This window comes from Lepisosteus platostomus, chromosome 10 (genome assembly GCF_059453375.1).
Source record: "Lepisosteus platostomus isolate fLepPlt1 chromosome 10, fLepPlt1.hap1, whole genome shotgun sequence".
Classification (NCBI taxonomy): domain Eukaryota; kingdom Metazoa; phylum Chordata; class Actinopteri; order Semionotiformes; family Lepisosteidae; genus Lepisosteus; species Lepisosteus platostomus.
In genome coordinates, this window is record NC_142620.1 from 24008478 (window position 1) to 24030994 (window position 22517).

At 37.2% G+C, this 22517-nt stretch overlaps 1 protein-coding gene across 5 annotated transcripts in view; it reads left to right on the forward strand.

Annotated features, from left to right (window-relative positions):
- Positions 1–18779, forward strand: part of tmem121aa (transmembrane protein 121Aa) — a 170249-nt gene extending 151470 nt beyond the window's left edge. For 4 of the 5 annotated variants that reach the window (XM_088648858.1, XM_088648857.1, XM_088648860.1 and 1 more), the window contains one exon: positions 15922–18779. In XM_088648858.1, the coding sequence (XP_088504984.1) occupies positions 16794–17732 (939 nt within the window). In that variant the 5' untranslated portion in view covers positions 15922–16793 and the 3' untranslated portion in view covers positions 17733–18779. Of the gene's footprint in view, positions 1–15580; positions 15778–15921 lie in introns of those variants that run through there. The other variant, XM_088648861.1, reaches the window with a different exon arrangement.
- Positions 18780–22517: the final 3738 nt, after the last annotated feature.

Sequence of the window (22517 nt, forward strand, 5' to 3'; positions counted from 1 at the left end):
CAAGAATCCCAGAAATCACAAAAACACAAAAATCACAAGGTTATGAAAATAAGGTTACATAATAATAGATGTAATAGAAACGGAATAAAACTCAATATGAGTAGAGCTGCTATGTGTCCATGGTGTATGCAATATATACAAGTAGTGAGGATATGCTGAATACAGTGAAAACTGTGTGTCCATGTAGCCATTACAGGAGCTGCAGGTTGGCTACTTAGCAGTCTTATTGCCTGGAGGTAGAAGCTGTTCCGTAGTCTGTTGGACTTGGACCGAATGCTCTGGTACCGTTTACCGGATGGTAGGAGGGAAAACAGTTTGTGACTGGGATGACTGGGGTCCTTGAGAATGGACCTGGCCTTCTTCAGACGTCTAGCTGAGTAGAAATCCTGGATGTTTGGTAGCTCACAGCCGGTAATGAGCTGCACTGACTTCACCACCCTCTGCAGTACTTTGCAATCCCGGGGAGAGCAGTTCCCATACCAGGCAGTGATGCAACCAGTCAGGATGCTCTCAATAGTGCACCTGTAGAAGTTGGCCTGGATATGTGATGGCATGCCAAACCTCTTTAGCCTACGGAGAAAGAATAGGCGCTGCCGTGCTGTTTTGACCACGGTGTTGGTGTGGTGGGTCCAGGTTAAGTCCTCTGAGATGTTAACTCCCAGGAACTTAAAACTGCTGACCCTCTCCACTGCAGTCCCACTGATGTAGATAGGTGTGTGATCTCCTCCCTGGTGTTTTCTATAGTCCGAGGTCACCCTGAAGTCCTAGAAGCCCCTCAGTTTTAAAGACCTGTTGCTGCTCAAGTCCCTAGCCCTCACTCACAAATTCAGGCCTTGGAACATGTACAGCTGCCTTTCAGACTAGTCTCTTGTGGGAAGCAGCAATGGAATCTCGCTCAACTTGGTTGCTCCCATTTGGCCAGATGCACTGTTACCATCTTTTTTACCTTACATGTTAACTTGTCAACATGGCAACAGCCGAAGCTTTTACTGTTTGGAAGCCTTCCTCCACACCATGATAGCACTTTTACTAGGAGCTTCTTTGCTTCTTGATGACTCTTTCTCTGTCTACAAGCCTTCCTGCTCCTAGACATCACACACTGAGTCCAGTCCTACTCAATGGACACCTACCCCTTCCTGAAGTAACTTATTTCCTGCTCCATGATATTAATTTCACAGAGCCTCCTTGCTCCTTGTGCTAACTTACAACTTTGCTGCTGATTTCTTGGTTAATCTGCCAGTCAACCCCCATATTTCCCACCCTCCATATTGCAGTGTTACACCCTTAGAGTCAGACCAGAGGCCAGTAGCAGGACATCGCGTCCTCCATGTGTAGAGTTAGGGCCACATTGCTATACCTCAGCACTCTGGTCTTTACACACTAGTTCACATTTACCACATAAACTCTCACACGACTGGCTTCTAATAAAATAGCCCTGTTTCCTCGTACTCTTAGAAAAGTGTTACGATCCCTGCCTCCCGGCAACGGAAGAGGCAGAAGAAGGCGTAGCCTTACTCCATCAGTCGACCTATCAGTTTTCTTATTTACCACCACACCCCTGTTTCATCCTGTACTTAAACACCTGTCTTTGCCTACCTCCTCGCTCAGTATTGGTTTTCCTTTCGAGCTTCCTAGTTGAGCTACTCCTTCTTCTCCTTTGTGTCATTCTTGGTTTTCGGATTATGGTTTTTCCCCCTTTGACGACGGTTTTTCGGATCACGGCTTGGCTTCGGTACTCACCCTCTGTTTTGGATCTCTGGCTTCCCCTGGACTCTCGGATTGCTCTATTGTCTACGGTTTCGGATCACGCTTTGGCTTCGGTAACTCGTTCCCTATTTGGATCTCTGGCTTCCCCTGGACTCTCGGCTCGTTTCTTCCACTACGGCTTTCTTTGGATCACGGCTAGGCTTTGTCAGCTCCTGCAAGTGGGTACATTCACTGGTTTCGGTTTCTCGTACCGAATCTGTAACAAAAAGGCTGTCTTCCTTTCTGCTCACTCTCCTTCCAGGCCATCTTTTGCATTACCAGATTCCCTCGGGCTCCTCATTCTAAATACTTGCCCTTTTGTGAGTAACTTCTACACAAGGGGCACCAGTCCTTTTGTGATTGTTTTTCTAAATCTAACCCCAGAAGGGGCAGATACATATAATACACCACATAGAAAGATGCAGCCTGGCTAACCTACCATCTTTCACATACTGACCACTCTCACATACAGTATAGAGCTAGCTCACTGACAGAACAGAGCCTGCACTCTCACCACAGAATCTGACAGCACACATCTGTACTCCTTCAGCTTTATTCAGACACTCTCATTGCCATTCTTCAGTCTGAGCTATAGTAGGTGGATACCTATTTAAAGCTCTTATTTATCTGAAACAATGAAAAGAAAAATTAAACAAAACATTGTAGTTTCAAACTTGTACAACATTCTTAACATTAACTAATAGACATCCAATTGTTTATATTCTGCCTTTTACACATGAATGACTTTCCTTTCCAGTAAACTCTGAATCACAACCTTCTAGGACAAAATGGCTAAGTGCGCAATTTAATCAATATGCAAAACAGTCTACAAGTACTGTACATATTTCCATTTTGAACACACCATGAAGTTGGTTCTCATTCCATTTTCCTCCTTACATATGCAAAATTATAGTCAGATTTGATGGTGAGATTTACAATATATAATCTGTGCTTTCCTCTTATTGCCTTTGGTATTTGATGCATGACCTTCAATGTGGTATATTCCTTGTATGATACTTTGTTGTCTTGTGATTAGTATTTGACTTGCTAAGTATTGTTGTAGAAAATAGAATTTGTTTTTTAATTTGGAAGCATGTGAGAAATATATATGCTGTATTTCACACAGACTTAAATATTGTATATCTCTCATGTCAAATACAGAATTCCTTTGCATAATTTATTTTGCTTATGAATCAAAATTAATGTAGCACATGATTGGAATGCTGCATTATCTACTGTACATGGAGTTTGTATGTTTTCTGCATATTCTTGTGGGTTTCTTCCAGGTGCTCTGGTTTCTAATCATAGTTCAAAGACATACTGGGAGATTAACTGACTTCTGGAAAAACTGGCCCTAATGTGAGTTTGTACATTTCTGTACGTGTCTGTTTGTGTTTGTATGTGGCTTATGATGGACTGGCATCACATTGTAGGTGTATCCCATCCAGCTCCAGCTGACACTCTTGCCCTCTAGTCACTTCAAATACCACCAGTGACTTAGAACTCAGTCAGAATGAGAATCAGCAGGTACAGAGTTTCCCCAGGACCAGGGTTGGAAACTGCCTGCCTAGAGAAGAGGTTATTAGATTATGGGCTGCAACCCATAGTGGGTTTTGAGGATATTTCTAGTACACAGGAGGTTACACTGGTTAAAGTGGAAGTTATGACTCCAAGGCTACTACCGTATGTAGGAGTTACCAGTACATTCACAAAACAAAGGGCAAGGTGTGGTTTCACTTCCACTGCAGGGAATTATAATATCATTTTAATTAGTAGTCTATATATATATTTAAATATTATATACTGTATAATGATTTTTTGCAGTGGAATGGAAAAAGCAACCCATACAGCTGGCTTTACAGCATTAAGAGCTTTTGGTTTGAGCTTCTTCACACATCAAGGGTTATAAAAGGAGCATGACCTATCCCCAGCTTCCCCGACTGTAAGGAAACAATGGAAATACAAAGGCATGAGACACTCCATTCAGTGTTACATCAAAAAACTTAAGATGAAATAGAAGTTACATGAGAAAGTTCTTCAACAACTTTGGTCAAGCCAAATGAATATAAAAACTATAATAATGTCAACTGATTCAAATGAAGAGATAAGGGCAGCAAAAACAGATCATGTATATACATACATTTTAGATTATAATTATAAAAATTGCTATTTCTGTTTAAGGACATTTTTAAATTACCCTAGTCTCTCTAAGCATTCTGGATATTGTTAGTTTGTTCATTTTAATATTTCATTTTTTAATATTATTTTAATATTTAACATACTGTGATGTAAAAAAATAGTTTTAAAATAATGTTTTTTATATTGTACTTTACTGTACACTATATATTGTACAAAAACTGTTTATATTTTATTATTGGAGAAAGAGTATTATGCCTTAGGGACAATTTGTTGAAAGGAACAGAAAAGAGACACGTTTGGCATGGAGCCTTCTTCAGATTAACTTGAAAAAGAACACCTGAAGAATGCTCCACAGCTGAAACGTTGTGTTTAGTTGCCATGAATAGTTATAGTTTGCAACCATGGCCATCCCGGATGTTGTTGAAAAATACTCCTACAGTACCTGAAGAGCCTGGGGCCCTGTTATTGAGTTTTGATTCTTTATCCCCTCAAGTCTTCATTCCTAGTTTTCCCCCTAGCCTGTTTGGTAACCTGTATCTCAGATTTCACCTTGGCTTTGTTGTCTGCAAAGGCTTGCTATCTCCTCGTGTTTACTGGCCTTTGGATTTGGATTCAAACTAGATTTTGAGTACCAGATTTCCCCTGTCTCCCTAGCTAGTGAATGAACTACTGTATGTCTATCTGCATGCTTGGTACAGTACATGCAGCTCACTAGTCAGCAAGTAGCCTGCCTCACATCTCCACAGTGCACATCCTCAGCTCAAATTCCAGTAACACACAGCTCTGGGCTGCTTGTGGGTTTCCTACTCTACTACCTTTCATGCAGCACATGGGTTCTTTTACTTTCCTTGATTGTGCTACTATAGCAGCAGTTTTGCAACCCATGTACTAGTACTCATGTAACTGATTTTTGCTTCAGTTGAGCTTTAACTTGAAGACCAATAAACAAACAGATAAATTAAAGACTTTGATTACCACTGGTGAGTTATAGCTCAGTGGGAATAAAAAAATCAGCAGGCACACTGTTTTCATCTGAGTAGCACATCATTAGAGAAGAGGCAACTCAAGTAAATAACTGGAGATTCTGTTAGATAGGGCTGCTAGGGCAATAGGATCCTATGCTGGACTCTAGACTAGAGAAAAACACTGAGCAGATTCGCTAGGCAAAAACGAAAACCAGGAGGCAGGTGAGTAAGTCGGCACACAGGGAGACGAGCAGGAAGCAACAATCCAAAACACTAGGCAAAAATCTAATCCAGGAAGCAGGCGAGACGATCGGAACACGGAGGCGCAAACAGGGAAGCAGCAATCCAAATCACCAGACGAAAGCGAAAACCTGAGACAAGCAAGAGAAAACCGCGCACTAGGGAGCTCGAAGAGAATCCGCAATAGTGAGCGGGGAAGTGAGGAAAAAGGAGAACTAAAATAGAGACGGGAGAGAAAGGTGATTGGCGTTACTTGCGGCGTGAGCTTGTCTTACAGGGTGTGCGCGTGGGAATGCAAGAAGGGAGAGCGGCACGAGTGGAATGTGTAACAGATTCAATTCTTAAAAATGTGTATCTTTTATATTTGAGTGACATTCAGTATCATTTACATTTTGATTGTGAAGGTACAATGGTTTTGAGCCAGAAAAATGTATTCTATTGTTTTGTAAATAAGTTATGTAGGTGAGACCTGTAAACAATGATTAGTCCTTTATTAAGCCATTAAGTCATATGAATCATACTGTACAATAGCATTTAATTTACGATCTGTATTTTATAGATTTCAAGGAATAAGTAAAGGTTTATTCCCTGCTGAAGAGAAGAAAAAAAACACAAGGGTTTTGGCTGTGGAGCCTTCTTCAAGTGATATATATATATACTATAGATACTGTATCTACAGTTTTATCAGTGAATGAATAATTATTTTGATTCCTCTGTTATGGGCACTTTTTATAAAATCAAGTGCTCATAAAGTTATTAAACTTATTCAAACAACTGGATTGCATGAACTCGACAATGTAGAGCCATGAAATTTGCAACATATATAAGTGGGATCATTAGGAATATATTCCTATGGACAGTAACAGTGAATTTGGAACAAATGCTGCTCTGTGCTCATCCACGCATACAAGGTCTCATGGACTGGTTTTATTGATATAATTTAGCACTTGCTGCTATGTACTGTTGTTGTGCATAGGACTTTGTACCCATATTTCCAACTTTCATTGCTCCATAGAGACATTTTTCATAATGCAGTTTAAAAAGTCCTGAATATTGAATGTGCTTGTTTAGGGCTCATTATTGAGAACTGAGTTACAGTTTATTTGATTGTTCTTTTTATTAAATAGTGGATGACACTGCCTCTAAACAATTACAGTGCTAAAACAGCATATGATCTACAAGAATAAAGACATCTAAGATATTTCATTTGCACAACTTAGGGAAACATCCACGAGCAAATTAATAATGAAAAAAACACATTTACACATATTAATCCTTATTTCTTTATCTGCAGAATTGCATGTTAATAGCCTACAGACAGCATACTTCAGCCTGCTGTGTTGGATGAAGAAACAAAATTACAATTACAATAAAAAAAAACAATAATACAAATGACAGAGAAAACCTTTGATATTCAATAGAACAGTTAATTTTAGCTCTTCACAGAGTAAACTACATCGTGTGAATGGTCCCCGTTAAACTTAAAAAATATATTAATTTATTCCTGATTCAGAGGACAATGCTGGACAGTCTAAGAAACTCATTTGCACTCCAGCGGTCAAAGTAGAATAGTCTTCATTTCTATCAGTTTTCAAGCCAAGGCTTCAAATGAGTGTAGGGCACAGCAATAAAGTGAGCTTTGTAATGAATTGCAAGCTATTAATTTTTAAATTTTAAAACTGAATTGTACACTTTGTAGCCTGAATTTCTATGATACAGTATGTGATATAAATTACACAATGAGCTGTAAGGAACATACAGTGTAGTAGCAACCTCTCATCCACTTGTCTTACAGCACATAATTTCTATTTTAACATTTTCTGTGTTTCAGAGGTTTTCGTGCTGCTCAAAAGTAATTATTTGTTTCATTATTACTTCTGAAAATAATTGGTTGCTATGGATGGTAACAACCTTAAACTCCAAGAATAAGATATTATCTATTGTGAAACACAAATGCAAGTCACATTGATTTCATACAGCTCAGAAGGCGATAATTTCTATTTTAACATTTTCTGTGTTTCAGAGGTTTTCGTGTTGCTCAAAAGTAATTATTTGTTTCATTATTACTTCTGAAAATAATTGGTTGCTATGGATGGTAACAACCTTAAACTACAAGAATAAGATATTATCTATTGTGAAACACAAATGCAAGTCACATTGATTTCATACAGCTCAGAAGGCGATAATGGCAAATCATTTAATTATTTTACAGCCTCTCACATTATCCTTTCAAATGCATACTTTTTGTAATTCTGTTTTAAAAGGGTAATAAATACTTACAGCAGTTTTAAAATGCGAAATGGACTACAAGGCCAAATTTGGTGACAGACATTTTTTATATTCAATTGCAAATGTTTGAAACATACAGTACAAAATTATTAAATTTATGGGAGATTTTGGCAATTATACCATTTCTACTTTACTGTTTTTTCTCTAGCAAGGTCAATCTTTCATATACTCCAAATGTAGTCTTATTTTTGTCACATGAAGCTGCTTTTCAGATGTCACCTGTTTTTTCTTAGTGCTGAATAGGTTTATGGGGAATTCTGAGACTGAGTTAGGATCAGATATGCCTTGTTATTCCTTCCATTTAACCACAGGAATGGTGAATGTATGATTCACATTTTATGAAAGAGTAATTCAGGGACCACTCTTAAACTTTTTCTAGAAATATTTTAAAAATACAGTACTTCATTTCATCTCAATGGAAAGCCAGAGGAAATGTTCTGATTTCCAGATCCTGAAACCCTGGGAGGGAGTGTCAAAACAAAATCTTTTATCTCCTCTTAACAGTGATTTTATTTATGTCTTTTATTTTATTAAATCCAGGCTGACCTAAGAGCAATTAGACATTATCAGTCAGAATACCTCAACCATAACCTAGCTATTCAGGCCCAAAAATATTGTTTTTGAAAAATCCTTAAGGTTGTGGGGTGGCATGATAGTGCAGTGGTTAGCATTGCTGCCTTGTAGTTTTGAGGTTCTGGGTTCAATTCCTGTGGTTCTAACTGTGTGGAGAGATTATATAGCCTTGTTCTTTTTGCAGTTTTCATTTTTCAACTAAAACCTAACTGCCATGTGAATGTGATACTTTTTATTTTAAAGACACAGGAAAAGAAGAAGTCTGTGTGCAAATTGTGTTCACTGGACATCGATATTAAACATAAACAAACAACTAAAATTAATCTGTCTATGTGCTGATGTATTAATTAAATCAATTGTGTCTTTCCTATTTCTAGGGAAAGGCAGGCTAATCTTGTTAACTTAATATATCCCACAGTACAATACAGTAAGTTTAAATCGTTTCAACAGTTAAAAATGATTCTTATAATTAATAAGTTTTGCCCTTTTCGGTAAGATGCTTGAGGCAACATGGCTCCCAGGAACATCTATGAATTTAGTAAGAATTTTGAGTCCGTATTTGTTTGTTCAGGAATCATTCTTTGTATTTTCCATTACATTGACTTTACTGTTACTTCAGTTTTGTAAAGTTCTTACTTATTTTCTTCACTGTTTTTTTGTGAGTGCACTGTATGTTGCAATTCTGTGTTTTATGCCGTTTTAATCTCACTTGCTTGGTTTCTTATTTTTCTATTTTGTATAATTCATATTTTTTTAATATGATTTATTATTAATTGTGTTTGTATTATTTGTGTTCTGTTTGTGCAGAGTTTGCATGCATGTTCATGTTTGCATGTTCTCCAAGGCCCAAGGTTTCTTTCTATCTTCAAATGGCATGTTGGCTTTGTTGTTTAATGTCTCTACATTGTTCCTATGAGAGTGTGTGGATGCCCTGCAATTAATTAACATTACATTCAGAGTGATAACCTGCCTTGCCCGACTAGGAAATGTTGTAAAACAATAGTTTTTGCAGAGCTGTTTTAAGTTCTTTGTGGTATATGTGGTGTTACGTTAAGATCAAATTGTTGTGTAGGTGCTAGTGAGAACAAAGCAGTGTAGATATATTTAGATAGACTTGAAGAATGTGTGCAAGAGTGTAAAGTTTGTCTAAGTGTCACTTTCATACTTTCACTGATAAAAGAGCCATTGTGGGATAAAACCTGGCATACAGTACATACAGTACCACCATAATCTCAAACCTGCCAGCATGTCACCTTAGTTTTTCATTTTTTGAGTAGTCTGTCTTTCTTCATTAAAACACCCTTCAGATTCCTTGTTTCCCTCATGGGGAAATTGGAACCGTCTTACTCCATTCAGGTTTCTCTTCTATTGGTTTAACTTAAAGTTACTAGAAACTTCTTCTAATCAGGCACTTTCAATCACAATCTTGATTACCTACCACTTTTCCACCCCTTCCTTTGCTCTTTTTTCACCAAGCAACAGATATTCAGTATTACCAGTAACTTTTCATCATTAACAATACGACTGATCCTGTTTGGCCAGGGACACCCATCAAAACCCAAAACTTAGCCTGCAGAGCTATTCAGATCTTTGACTTCAAGTTGCCCAGTACAATCACCCTTACAATCAGAAGTCAGTAGACCAAGAAAGCCAGCAGAGAAACCTGGAATACAAGAATACAAGCAACCTGGTTACTTGTATTCTCATGCTAGTATGTTACGCATTTTACAGAGAATTGCTATGTTAGATTCTATAGAAAGTGTAGAATGTGCTAATACCCTTGGCAGGCAGAATTCAAGACATTTTCCCCAAAGTGTTTCTGTAGATTTTTATTTTTTTTAGCCTGAAACAAAAACAATTTACCAACCTTCAAAATTAGATAACTAGGACAGTTAAATTCAGATGAAGTAGAGATCTACTGTAACTGACACACAGCCCCATGAGTTCTAAGGAAGCAGAACAGGACAATCTCCTGAATGCAATTACCCAATTATCAATGGCAATAATCTCCTACAGTACGTCATGTTTTTCTTTTTCATCTGACCTCAGCACCTTTGAACAGACTTCTACTGCATGTCTACAGTTTTTGCCCATACAGTTTGACTTCTGACAGCCCAGTTCATTTATTTTTTCTTTGAACCCACACTCTTTTCCATTTTCTGACTGCTCATTCTGACAAAGCTTTTTGTTTCCTGTAGTCCCTGAGAGAGTTCTGAAGATCATAATATAAAGTCTTTCATGAAAAGAAGTTGTAAGTGTTTGTCATTGATGTTTCTGAGCCTTCCTTTCAATCACTGAAACATTTGCTTGTATAGGATTTCTTCTCTGTGGACCTTTTTAAGGAAGTGTGGATGAGTAGTATCTATAGCATTTCATTTGTTTTGCTTTTATAAACTATGAGTCTGCCAGAAGGAGAGAATCTGAACCCTTGATGCTTTAGTAGCTTCCTTATTTATAGTATTTTTGTATTTTTGAGAAATGTGCCTATGCTGACTTGAAAACATAGGCACATTACTTAATGTTTTTCCACTAATACAGATACAAATGATAATCCAGTATATACCATTTTATGAGGTGCGTAATAATCGAATAAAGAGTGGTGAGCCAGAAAAGCTGTAGTCTTGCATTCTGTCGTTTAAAGAAGAATTTCAAATCCATGTCCTTCTTATAGGCTAAAAACTCTGGCTACTTCTAAAAATGAAAAACATGAGTCAAAACAAAACCATTAAAATCTCATTGGTTTTATAAATGTTTTGATTCCATTCATTGGGAAGTATAATAATTTCCATCCTAGATCATTCGTTCATTAATTTATCCATGATCTTGCTTTTCTGATCAGTATTCTTTCATTCAATTTTTAAAATACACTTTAGAGAAAATCATATTTAATTATGTTTTCATCCTTGATTTTTCAGCTCATGCTGTTAAAGCGCACCAAAGTCTAGAACAAATAGTAAATAATGATTTAACTACCTGATTCCAGCAGATAGAATTGCAATGGGATTACAAATCAATTTCATACATTTGAATTCTGAATGTGGACAGCATGATGGTGGGGTGGTTAGAATTGCTGCCTAGAAGATGATTCTGGGTTTGATTTTTTTTCTCAGACCTCTTTTTCTTGGGGTTGATACTATATGTGGAGTTAATACTAGAGAGATACTAGCACTGGTGTTTTCATCTTTGAAGGTTTGAATAGCACAACATGGATTACAGTGACAAGATGCCTTCTGTAGTGTGCTATTAGGTTAAAGCACTGGTGTTTTCCTCCGTGGAAGTTTTGGATGGTAGAGCATAGATTATAATAAAAAAACATTACTTGTAGTGTGTTATGAGATACTTGCACTGGTGTCTTCTTTTGGAGGTTTTGGATTGTGGAGCATGGATTACACTGAGAAGATGTCACTTGTAATGTTCTATGAGGATATAGACTGGTGCCTTATTCTGTGGACTTTTCTGTGTCTCATTCATGTTTCATTCTCTAATTCTCACAATATGACACAGGACTCACTACGATGACAGGTCAATGATAACAAAAGAAAGGAATCCTGAATATTGTTTATTTGTACATTTTTATACTATATATCATGGGAAAAAACCTTGCAAAATAATACATCAAAAGCAATAATATGCAGAATTTGAATCAGAATCATAATCATCTAGAAGTCTATATATGGAAAACTGTTATGTACCGTAGCATGTGATTTTTAAAACAAATTTAAAATGACAGGCAATATATATATATTTAATAATGACATTAAAGGGTTGTAGGAGGTTGGGGGTTTTAAGAGTCCTTGAGTCTGTCACCTTAGACTACTCAGCCATCCTGATGAGCGATTAACTAGTCAAAGTCTTCAAATGAGTAAAAGACAGATCTTTTTTTAAATTTGTCCTGACTTGCACACATGTGGAAGTGAATGAACATTTTGCATTCTAATACTTTCCAATAATACTGTCATTTTTTTTCACTGCATTGCAATATTCATTTTTGGAAACCCTTTATTTTACTGGTGTAATAACTGCATAATTTCTAAGTACAATTCTGATGGTAATTCACAATGATTTGGTTAATATTAACATTTCTAGTACGATTCTATTATAATGACAGTGGTCATAATATAACTTAATGATGACATGGTAATTATGCCGACTAAAAGGAAAAAAAAATCTGGACATTCCAATACAAATTTCAACACTGTGGAAATACAAGTAGTTTTTGCATTTTCTCTGTAACTACACTTAGAGTAAAACAAGCTTTTCAAATATTTAATTATTGCATGATTGTTTTAGCACTATGAAATCATTTGATACATTTTTTCTGTGTAAATTGGATAGATGGCAACAAAGTCAATATTTATATTCCTATTTTTATAGTTACTAGACAATATATTTTAAATATTACCAGCATATTTAATGTATTATATGTGCAATGTGTATTAAAATGGTTTAGATTAAAAATAATATTTACATACTGAACATGTGTTCCAACCATTTTGCTGTGGTATGCTCTGTCTTAGATAACATCAAACAACAATGATACCTATAAGATAAATTAATAATTAATAAAGTATTAATAGTTCTGTGTGATTATATAACTACCATAAAAATTGTTGTTCTACAAATATTTATATAACACATATATCAATTCCCAATATTGAAAATAATAAATAAATTACTCCAGATTTCTATGTATTGTCAAGTTGTTGAATTAACAGATTTATTCATACACTAGATGACATTTTCAGATAAAATAGTATGCCTGGCTTAAAAAAATCTTAAATTCGCAAAATGTTATACTATGCTCTCTATAGCATTGCACAGAGGAAATGTCATATTTGTCATATGTGTCAGCTTAGAATTAATAAGAAAACATAGGCATCACTAAGAACATAAAATTTACTAATCCTGTAGTTAGTAATTCGGAAGTCCTTTCACATAGATTACACTGACAAGATGCCACCTAGCAGAATAACTCTGGGCAGAATCACTCCAGTTCCTTCATACCCTTTGATTTTCATATGCAGTCATATTGAGTTTGAACTACAAAGGCCTGAAGATTGAAATGGTGTGTCAAGAACATTTATTTGGTGTATAGTTATTTAATTTGTCATTGTAGGTGCACACTTTGGATCATTGTCATGCTGGAATGTTCCTTTTTGGTCAAGCCTGGGTTTCTTAGCTGAGGGAACCAAGTGTTTATCCAAAATGTCCTTGATTATAATTTGCCCTCTGTGAACAAAGTTCCAGAACATATACTGTAGATGCAAAGCACGCACAAAACCTAATATATTAGCCCCCCTCCCTCTATATTTCACTGTGGGTGTGAGTGTTTTCTCAACCTGAGCTTTACATTTTTATGCCAAACACAACAGTGATACTGATGAATATATAGAATAATCTCTTTTTTTTCATCTCACCATAAGCTATTGTTCCAGTTATCTTCAAATATTTTGGAAATAATTGAGTAATTCTAGGCATAACCTCAGAACTGGCCTCTTCCTTACAGCCAGACCATGAAAGCTGCTTTAATATAGGCAATGTCAAGTAGTAGTTTTCAACATTTTGGATCCTGAAGATGCCAAATGGTGTTGGAAGTGTCTGCTTTTTTAAATTTATGTTTAACTTCTAACCTACTTGCCTCACGGCCTCTTACTTTTGCTAGTATTCCAAGTAGCCTTAAGTTTCTTAATAACAGATATTAAAGTGAAGTTGTTAGATTTGGATTTTAGATCATTATACAGCCACCCCCCAACTTGTGCGGTCCAATAGCCATCTACTGTATGTGTAGTCTTCAGAGAGCTCTTTGACCTTCACTGTGATAATGCACAATCCTGCTGAGAATCTTCTGTGCATCTTGACAACAGTAAAAGGACTTGACTTACACAACATACTGTATGTAACAAAGGTACAGGTAAAGGTACAAAATATTTTAATCGTAAAATCAAAAATGATCAAAAATGAAAAGTGGAAAAATCTTGTTTACTGAATTATAATACTTTGTAAAAGATTTTGCATTTGTATCACATTATTTTTGCACTAATTATAGATTTGGGCCTTCTTGGGTATGTGTATATTTGCACATGAGCTTTTGGGGATTTTTGCCCATTCTTTGTGGAATTTGCTAAAGCCCTGTCAACTGGTTAGGGAACGTTGATGAACCACAATCTTCAAGTCCTTCAAGTTAGACAGGTTATTTGATCTCAATCTGTAGTTCCGTCAAGGTTTTCATTTGGTTCTTGGTCATGTCTTGGCCTAATTCGTCAGTTTGCGAGGATGGCCTGGTCTAGGAAGTTCCTATTCTTTCCATTTCCTAAGGATGGATCTAATTGTGATCCTAGGAATTTTCAAAACACTAAATATGTTTTTTTATGCTTCCTGAGATCTATAACTCCTCATGATTCTATCACAGAGTTGTATGCACAACTCCTTTGTCTTAATGTTAGAGTTTCTGCTCTGATATGTACTATAAACTGAGTGACCTTATATACACAGTTCTATTTCTCCTGAAATTGTGCCAACCAATTGAAATGATCCAGGGTTCAAGTTATCATTCAAGTTTGAAAGTGACATATAATTAATTTGAGTTTGCAATAAATTGCATTACCACTGAGACACAGGAGAGAAGAAATCACAACAATTGAAGCGAAAGTCTGCTGAATACCGGAAGAGGGAGACATAAAAGATGAAACCAAGATCAATTCAAGCCCTCTGACACCCTCGTCAAAATGCAATCAAGAGGATATCACCTGAAGCTGATGCTCATGAGCTGTCAGATATATCAGCAGCTCACAGGAGTTTCCAGATGTTTGAGCCACAACCCCACCAACAATAATTCAGATGAAGCACGTCTTTCCTAGCAAAAGGACTCCAGCACTCTGTTCCGCACCCAACACGTTAAGAAAAAGCTGGCGATAGTCACTTTGAAGTTAAACATCACACTCGATCACATTGTGAAATTGAGGGAAAACCTCTTCCAAGGATGAAAGGAGGGTGGTAATCCCAGGACTACAGCTGTCTGAATAGTGAAGCTCTGCCCTGGGAGTCGCAAATTCAAAAGGAGTTCAGGATGCCACCCGGAGCTACCGGATACTCCTTTGAGCTGCGGATATGCCTGCCAGCTCAGCAGCATCATCTGCATCATCTGCATCATCATGTGATTGCATTCTCAGGCAGGTGTCAGAGAGCTTGAATTGATTTTGGTTTTACCTTGTCTGTTACCCTATTCCAGTGACCAGAAGAGTTTCACTTCAATCGTTGTGATTTCTTCTCTGTGTCTCAGTGGTAATAGAATGGAAGCCTCTGGAAATATACAGTGCCTCAGAAATTATTTACCTCTTTTTATTTTTGTTCAGAGTTAATATTACTAACTCAAATTAACTCATTTATATATAACTTTCAAACTTGAATAATGGCCCTTGAACCCAGTACAGTTTCACCTCGATTATTGTGATTTTTTCTCTGCTGTGTCACATCACAGAGTTTTTTTATTATAAATTTGTTTTTCTTGTTTTATTTCAAGGAATATTTAGAGGTGTGAACAAATTTAACCATTGTTTTATGTAATTAATTAACTGGAATTAAATTAAATAGATATATATGATAATTATATTATATATGATACTTTTTCCGCAGTAACACAGCAATTGAGGAGCAAAACATAGTAATGACAGACATTTCCTAATGAGCTATATGACTTTAATGTGTGAAATAAAAAATAGAGGCTTTTCCCTTTCAGTACGGAGCTCCTTCTAACCAACAGTGATGATGCAAACCACACAGTGATCAGCATGCAGAAACAGTGACGAGTTCCTGATTTAAATATGAGGTGTGTGTGCGTTACCCCTGCTTTCCGACAGTCTGCTCAATCCACGTTCAATGTTGAGAGAGAGGCCCAGCTGAAAGGGCTTGGTGGCTATCACTTTCTGACTTATAGTTGTGTTTGCGCTGACTTTCCTTTTTCTCTCCCTAGATTGCACTTCGAAGTGGAGTAAGCCGAGCCAAGCACCACTGGAAAAAGGATGCATTTTCACGGATGACATGTTCAGAGGGGAGATGGCAAGAAGATGGAGATCTGTGCTGTCATGTCTCCAGGGTCTTCATGATAAATGGCCTTTAGCTTTCCACTTGCAGCTCCGTTATTCCCAGTTTGATTTATTAGATCCCCTGCATTAGCCTGGCTGTTTGCCACTCTCATCTTCCTAATCACCATATCAGGATATCTCCAGCCATTTCCTCTGCATTCAATTAAAATCTTTCTAAGCAGTGATCATTGCAAACATTATATAAATTAGCAGTCTATTTTACGGAACTTACAACTACTGCCTGCATTGGCCAACTTTTGTACATATTTTTGAATGATAACAGCCTTTCAAATAGTTTTTTTGAGAAACCAAGCTGGTTTGAAAGTAAAAGCCAAACTTATGCTATGATAACATTTTAAGAGTCTGTAAAAGGGTGACTTTAGCTTTTAAGACTAAGAGGGTTCATGGAATTGCAATGAATGAGATTTTCTTCAACATCATTGTTCAAACTATTCTTAGGAGAATCATCTGCTATGATTGCCAAAAACTTAACTTTTGCATTTTTTTTCAGCCTGTAAGCACATGCATATATTTTTGCTTTGTATGTGGACTCTCAATAATGAAATTCTTTAATTGCTTTGTTTATAGAATAAGGCATTTCATGATACATGAAGTTATCTCATCTGTGTAGGCAATCTGGAAGTATCAATGGCAAAAACACTGTCTTTCTCACCTCATAAATCTGTGCATTAAAAAACACACCTATCCATTAAAACACAAAAGGAAAAAACAACCAGAACTAGTGAAAGGGAACATCACCATGGTGTTGCCACCTCCAGACAAACGTCATGTGTGTCTCACAACAATTGTCATCATGACCAGCATGGCCTTCATGGATGCCTACCTTGTGGAGCAGAACCAGGGACCCCGAAAGATAGGGGTGTGTATAATTGTTCTGGTGGGAGACATTTGCTTCCTTATTGTACTGCGATATGTGGCTGTGTGGGTTGGAGCAGAGGTGAAGACAGCTAAGAGAGGATATGCCATGATTCTTTGGTTCCTTTATATCTTTGTCCTGGAAATCAAGCTGTACTTTATCTTTCAGAACTACAAAGCAGACAAACGAAATTTGGAAACGGTTGCCCGCAAAGCTTTGACACTTTTGCTTTCAATATGTGTGCCTGGGCTTTACCTAATTCTGGTGGCTCTAGACAGCATGGAGTATGTAAGAACTTTCAGGAAGAAGGAGGATCTGCGAGGGCGTCTCTTTTGGGTGGCGTTAGACCTCCTGGACATCTTAGACATTCAGGCCAACTTGTGGGAGCCACACAAGACAGGGCTCCCCATCTGGGCTGAGGGACTAATGTTTTTCTACTGCTACATCCTCCTTCTCATTCTGCCCTGTGTGTCACTCAGTGAAATCAGCATGCAAGGAGAGCACATCTCTCCACAGAAAATGATGCTGTATCCAGTCCTCAGCTTAGTAACCATTAACATTGTCACTATCTTCATTCGGGCCATTAACATGGTGCTGTTCCAGGACAGCCGTGTCTCCACCATCTTTATTGGCAAGAATATTGTGGCCATAGCAACTAAGGCCTGCACTTTCCTGGAGTACAAAAGGCAGGTGAAGGAGTTCCCCCAGAATGCTATCGCTCTGGAACTGCAGCAGAACTCCATTTCTCACAACCAGACACTGCCCAACACAACAGCCATGCCCCATGAACAGTCACCTACCCGCGAGATTGTTGACACATGACAACAGCAGTACATGTAGTTCAGTACACCAACAATGGTGGTATTTTGAGGTTCTTCAAGATAATCTCCTAAAAGGTATCAAAAATAAAAGAAAAACATTATCCAAGCCTTTCAACCTTATCCCCTCAACTGCAGACAGGCAACACAGAGAGAACACCAGAGTGACTGGATTTAAGAAAATGAACCCCTGCAAATTGATGTCACTCTGAGAGATATCACTATTGCATCTCAGGAAGACTACAACAATGTTGCATTGACTACTCCTTGAGGGAAGTATTTCTGAACTACTGTTTTTGTTCTTCTTGTGTTCTGAGCACCAAACAGAGCCTGGTATTAAAAAAGACACTGTTACCTTGGTTTTAGCAAGCCACAGACAGTTTGATTAAACTTATTTTTTATGTTTCATGGGGAAATTAACTTTTTTACATACAAAAAAGGAAAAAAATACAGATTTTTTTAATCTAGCAATTTCTCTCTTTATTTGGTAGTACAGTTAACAGTGTATCTTGCACTTCCCTTGAGAAGGTTGTGTCTGTATTAAGCTATACCAGTGCAGCAGGGCCAGGTGGCTTGAGAAAAAAAAGAAAATTATCTATGTTTATAGACTCCCTGGATTTTCTTGTTATGGGAGGTGGGAACCATTGTCCTGGTGTAGCTCCATTGAGTATAATGTTTAATGACCAAATGTTTAACTTAATCTGATGTTTCCCAAAGCTCAATTCAATCTTGCTTTATGTGAAAAGTGTGGTCAGAAAAATCCTTCAAATTTTTGCCTTAGCTCCTGCGTGTATTTTGTATGTGTGTAAGCATATATATATATATGTGTGTGTACTGTATATATAGATATGTATAAACAGTACACACAGAGCCATGTAAGGATTAATTAATATATTTTCTAAGATTGCAGTCATAACATTTATGGTAAAAAAAAGTTATTAATCCATCTGACTGGCAGATAAACCAATTCTTATTCAGATTGTTGTGGTTCTGATTTTTTTCAGTGGGGAGGTATTTCAATGCTCTGTTTTAATAAATTACATGAAAAATGTGCCGGTTTTATTTGTTTACCTTTAAAAAACATGTTTGATGCATTTTAATGATCTACAGGTCTTACAGACCTACAGTAAATGTTTTTGTAATTCATATCGATGACTAATCAGGTCTGTCTGGTGTGTCTAAGCAAATAAAAGGTCAGACAAAACCACTGACCCAATAAAATAAGCATCTGTGGAATCAGAACTTAAAGATATGTAATTTTTAAAACATTTTTTATACAAGCTGATGAAAAGAAAAAACGAATGGTCTGATAACTACCCTATCAAAAAAATGCATGTCTGTTAAATGTCTTAATTTTCAGTTAATGTAGTTTGTTCCTGTAATTGTAAACTAAAGATTTGTAATTTTCAAAACAAACTAAAGAACAACAATGAAAACAATCCAACAGAAAATCATTACATTCTGACAAGCTGAACAAAAAATATGAACCAAGGAAAGATCAGATAAATTATAATACTTGCTTGGATCTGGATTTTTCATCCCAAAAGATCCCAAAGCCCAGCTGGAGAAATGAGGAACTGATTAAACCAGTTAAATAAAGGGGAACATTAGGGAGATCAGACTCTACAAACCCAAAATAGAAGTTAGCAATGAATCTGGAGTAAACATCCCCAGAGTATATGCAAAAAGAAAAAAAGAGATGAAGGTGGGCCTATCCACCATACAGTTTATCATATTTCCTTGAGGTGAAACCCCGTGGTACAGTTCTCATTTCCCTGACAAAATACTGTATGTTCAGTGGGGTCATCAGTGATCTTAAAGTCTACTGTCCAAGGAGGCTCTTTAACGTTTCTGATACAGCAGGATAGAAGAGACAGAGGAACCTCTCTTATTATTTATTTTATTTGCCTCTTCCTAATATGATCCTTGAGTTTAGGCTGATTTGGGAACCATTTCTCTAAGAAGGCAAAATGGAATTTGCATGGAATGGAATCCAGAAGCTAAAACCAAGATAAATATGAGTTTATGGGGCAGATGGAGCACTTAAATATACATCTGAATCCTGGCAGAAGCAAAGAAGAGCGAAACTCATATATTTTGAGTTCATAGTCAAATGGGTTTTGAGGTAATACAGTAAGTATCACATATAATGACATTAAACTAGTAATAAACATAATAACACAAGTGCCCTTCAGTTTCTTTTTTCTTATTTTGAATGTGTTTTGTTTAGCAGTTACTCTTATAATAGCCTCTGTTCAAGACTTGATTCCTTATTGTGAATTATTTTGATTGCTCTTTTTGTACTATTTGCATGTCTTTTTTGTAATGCAGTGATCAGGACTATGCTAGATAACCATTACAAAATGCCATCTTCACACTTCTAATATTCTAATTCTAACCAATGGAAAAGAGGTCTGACCTCATACATATATAAACCATTGATTTATCTTCTTGAGAAAGAAGTTGTATTTATTTATTGGATTAGTTCCTTCCATAATTAAATAATTTTAGCACTACCCCCAAATCTTTTACCTTAAAAAAGCAGTTTGATAGCATAAAAACTTCTTTCTGGTATTACAGTTGTAACGTTGCCATAGCCAAAATGTAATGTAGTGGCTCTCTGAAGGCACCAGTTCTGTAGGGTTTGGGCATTTACTGAGACAATTATTAATTGTAGCAGTAAATCACAAAGTTGATTCTTTTGATGGCTTTAGAATCCAACCATGCGACATAACTCAAACAACGCACACACACACGGGTACTAATACACGAGGATACATTTATTAATACATAGAATATGCATATGCAAACCTAACAGATCTTATCGAGAGGGTTATCAGAATACAAAAGGTATATATTCAGTCAGTTAAAAAGAGTTACATATATCAAGAGCACATACGTTCAGTATATCATTCATTTAGACCGTTTCGTAATTGAACTTGGTTATAACGTCTACATTAGATACTCAAAACAAGTACATAACTCTTAGGAATTAAATTGATATCAACTAGTTGGGATAACAATTGAATTCTCGAGCAGTAATGCATTGAAGTTGAATACTCATCCAATCTCTGGGGATTCAGATCTCCTGCGGGCACAAAGAAACAGTTGCAGGCTGTTGCTGTCCAATCCGCGCTCTCTGGCTGTGTGCCAGGCTGTGCTGTGCGGCTTGCGTGCGCTGCAGATGCTCACTGACTGGCTAGTTAGTGTTGGCTTTAACTAGCAAAGTTTGTGCACAGGAGAAAAGATGACTGTGGGTCCCAGCACGTCAGGAAGAGGACCGGTTCGTTCCTGATGAAGCGCTAGTTCTGAATAGTGATTCAGCTGTCCACAGTTCCGACCTGTTCATGAGGCCTGCTGCTGGTGCTAACCTCGGGTGGATCCTCTGGTTACTCTCTGGCAACCTCCGCTCTAGACTCTTAGAACAAAGGAAAGTTCTGGCACTCGGACACACTGGCCGTTCCGTGGTTGTCCGAGCTGAGTCTCAGGATGGTCAGGAGGCGCGCTGTGAGAATGTTCTGCCCTTGGGAGCCTTCTGCTCCTGGGCCATCCTGCCCTGGAATTCTCCTTTGAATTCCCTTTAGAATAGTCCACAGAATTCTCTGAATCTTACTGAATCTTACTGAATCTCTGTGTTGCCTGTTTTTACCTGGAGGAACTTCAGCTCATTGATTGGCTGAAAGTTCCATGGGCATCAGAGTCCCACGTGGGTTACTCGGCCCTACCAGTCCCTGATTGGTTGATCAAGGTGAGATATGAGTCACTTACTCCTGACACTTAGGAATGCAGTCCAGATGTCCATCTGGCACTCCCTAGACAGATAGGCGCCAATGGATGACCATTGATCATGATAGCCAGGCTTAGCTAAGTGCATCCCCCTTTGGGAGCTGTCCTTTATCAGAGGAAACCTTAAATCAGCCTGCATGAATAGTTTCTCTGTGGCTGCACCACAGAGATGAACAGAGATGGGGCCTCTTTGGGAAAGCTCAGAACACTTAATTCTTTCTTATTAATAAGCCTCGCCGCTACACAGTATAATGCAAATTTTGCTTTATTCATTATTTGTCTTGTGTAATGTCTTAATGTCTAGCAATTAAATGAAAATGCCATACTTTTTACAGCATACAGTGTGTGACTAATTGGATGGAGGAACTAGAAAACCATTTACTGTTTCAATTGAATCAATCATATGTACAGTATAAGTCACAAGACTTAGCCAGTAGAAGAAATTAGCGGGCTCCTTTAGAAAGTAAAAGAGACTATGGTATATGTTGCTCCCCTGGATCATGCTTTATGGCTGAAGTAGGGTCAAATTTGGTATAGAGGAGGGTAAATAGTTTTTTAATTTGTGATTGCCGTCCCATAGTTCTTCAAGCTGCTGTACAAAGTACTTATCTTCATCATGGAAAATGATAATTTTGATGTTTTAGATCAGAAAATTAAAAGAGAAAAAGTAGAAAATATGATATTTATACCATATTTCTCATCAAGTTACAACCAAATTATTGGTCTCCATCCCATCAAGCTTAATCTGGAAGCCTTGTTAATTGCTATATGCCATGTCCTGACATTTTCTTTCATATGACCAACACTCTACATTTTCTCTAAACTTAAATCTTTTATTTCCTTATAGTGATCAAAAACACAAGACTCTGTTCTTATTACATAAAGCATACAGTATGTGCTTAACTTCACCTCCACACATTTCCTTAAATTACTACTGTACTGTATGTGCTCTGATATTTTCTTAGCATGCCTGTGTGTTTGGTGTTCCCATACAAAACACCTT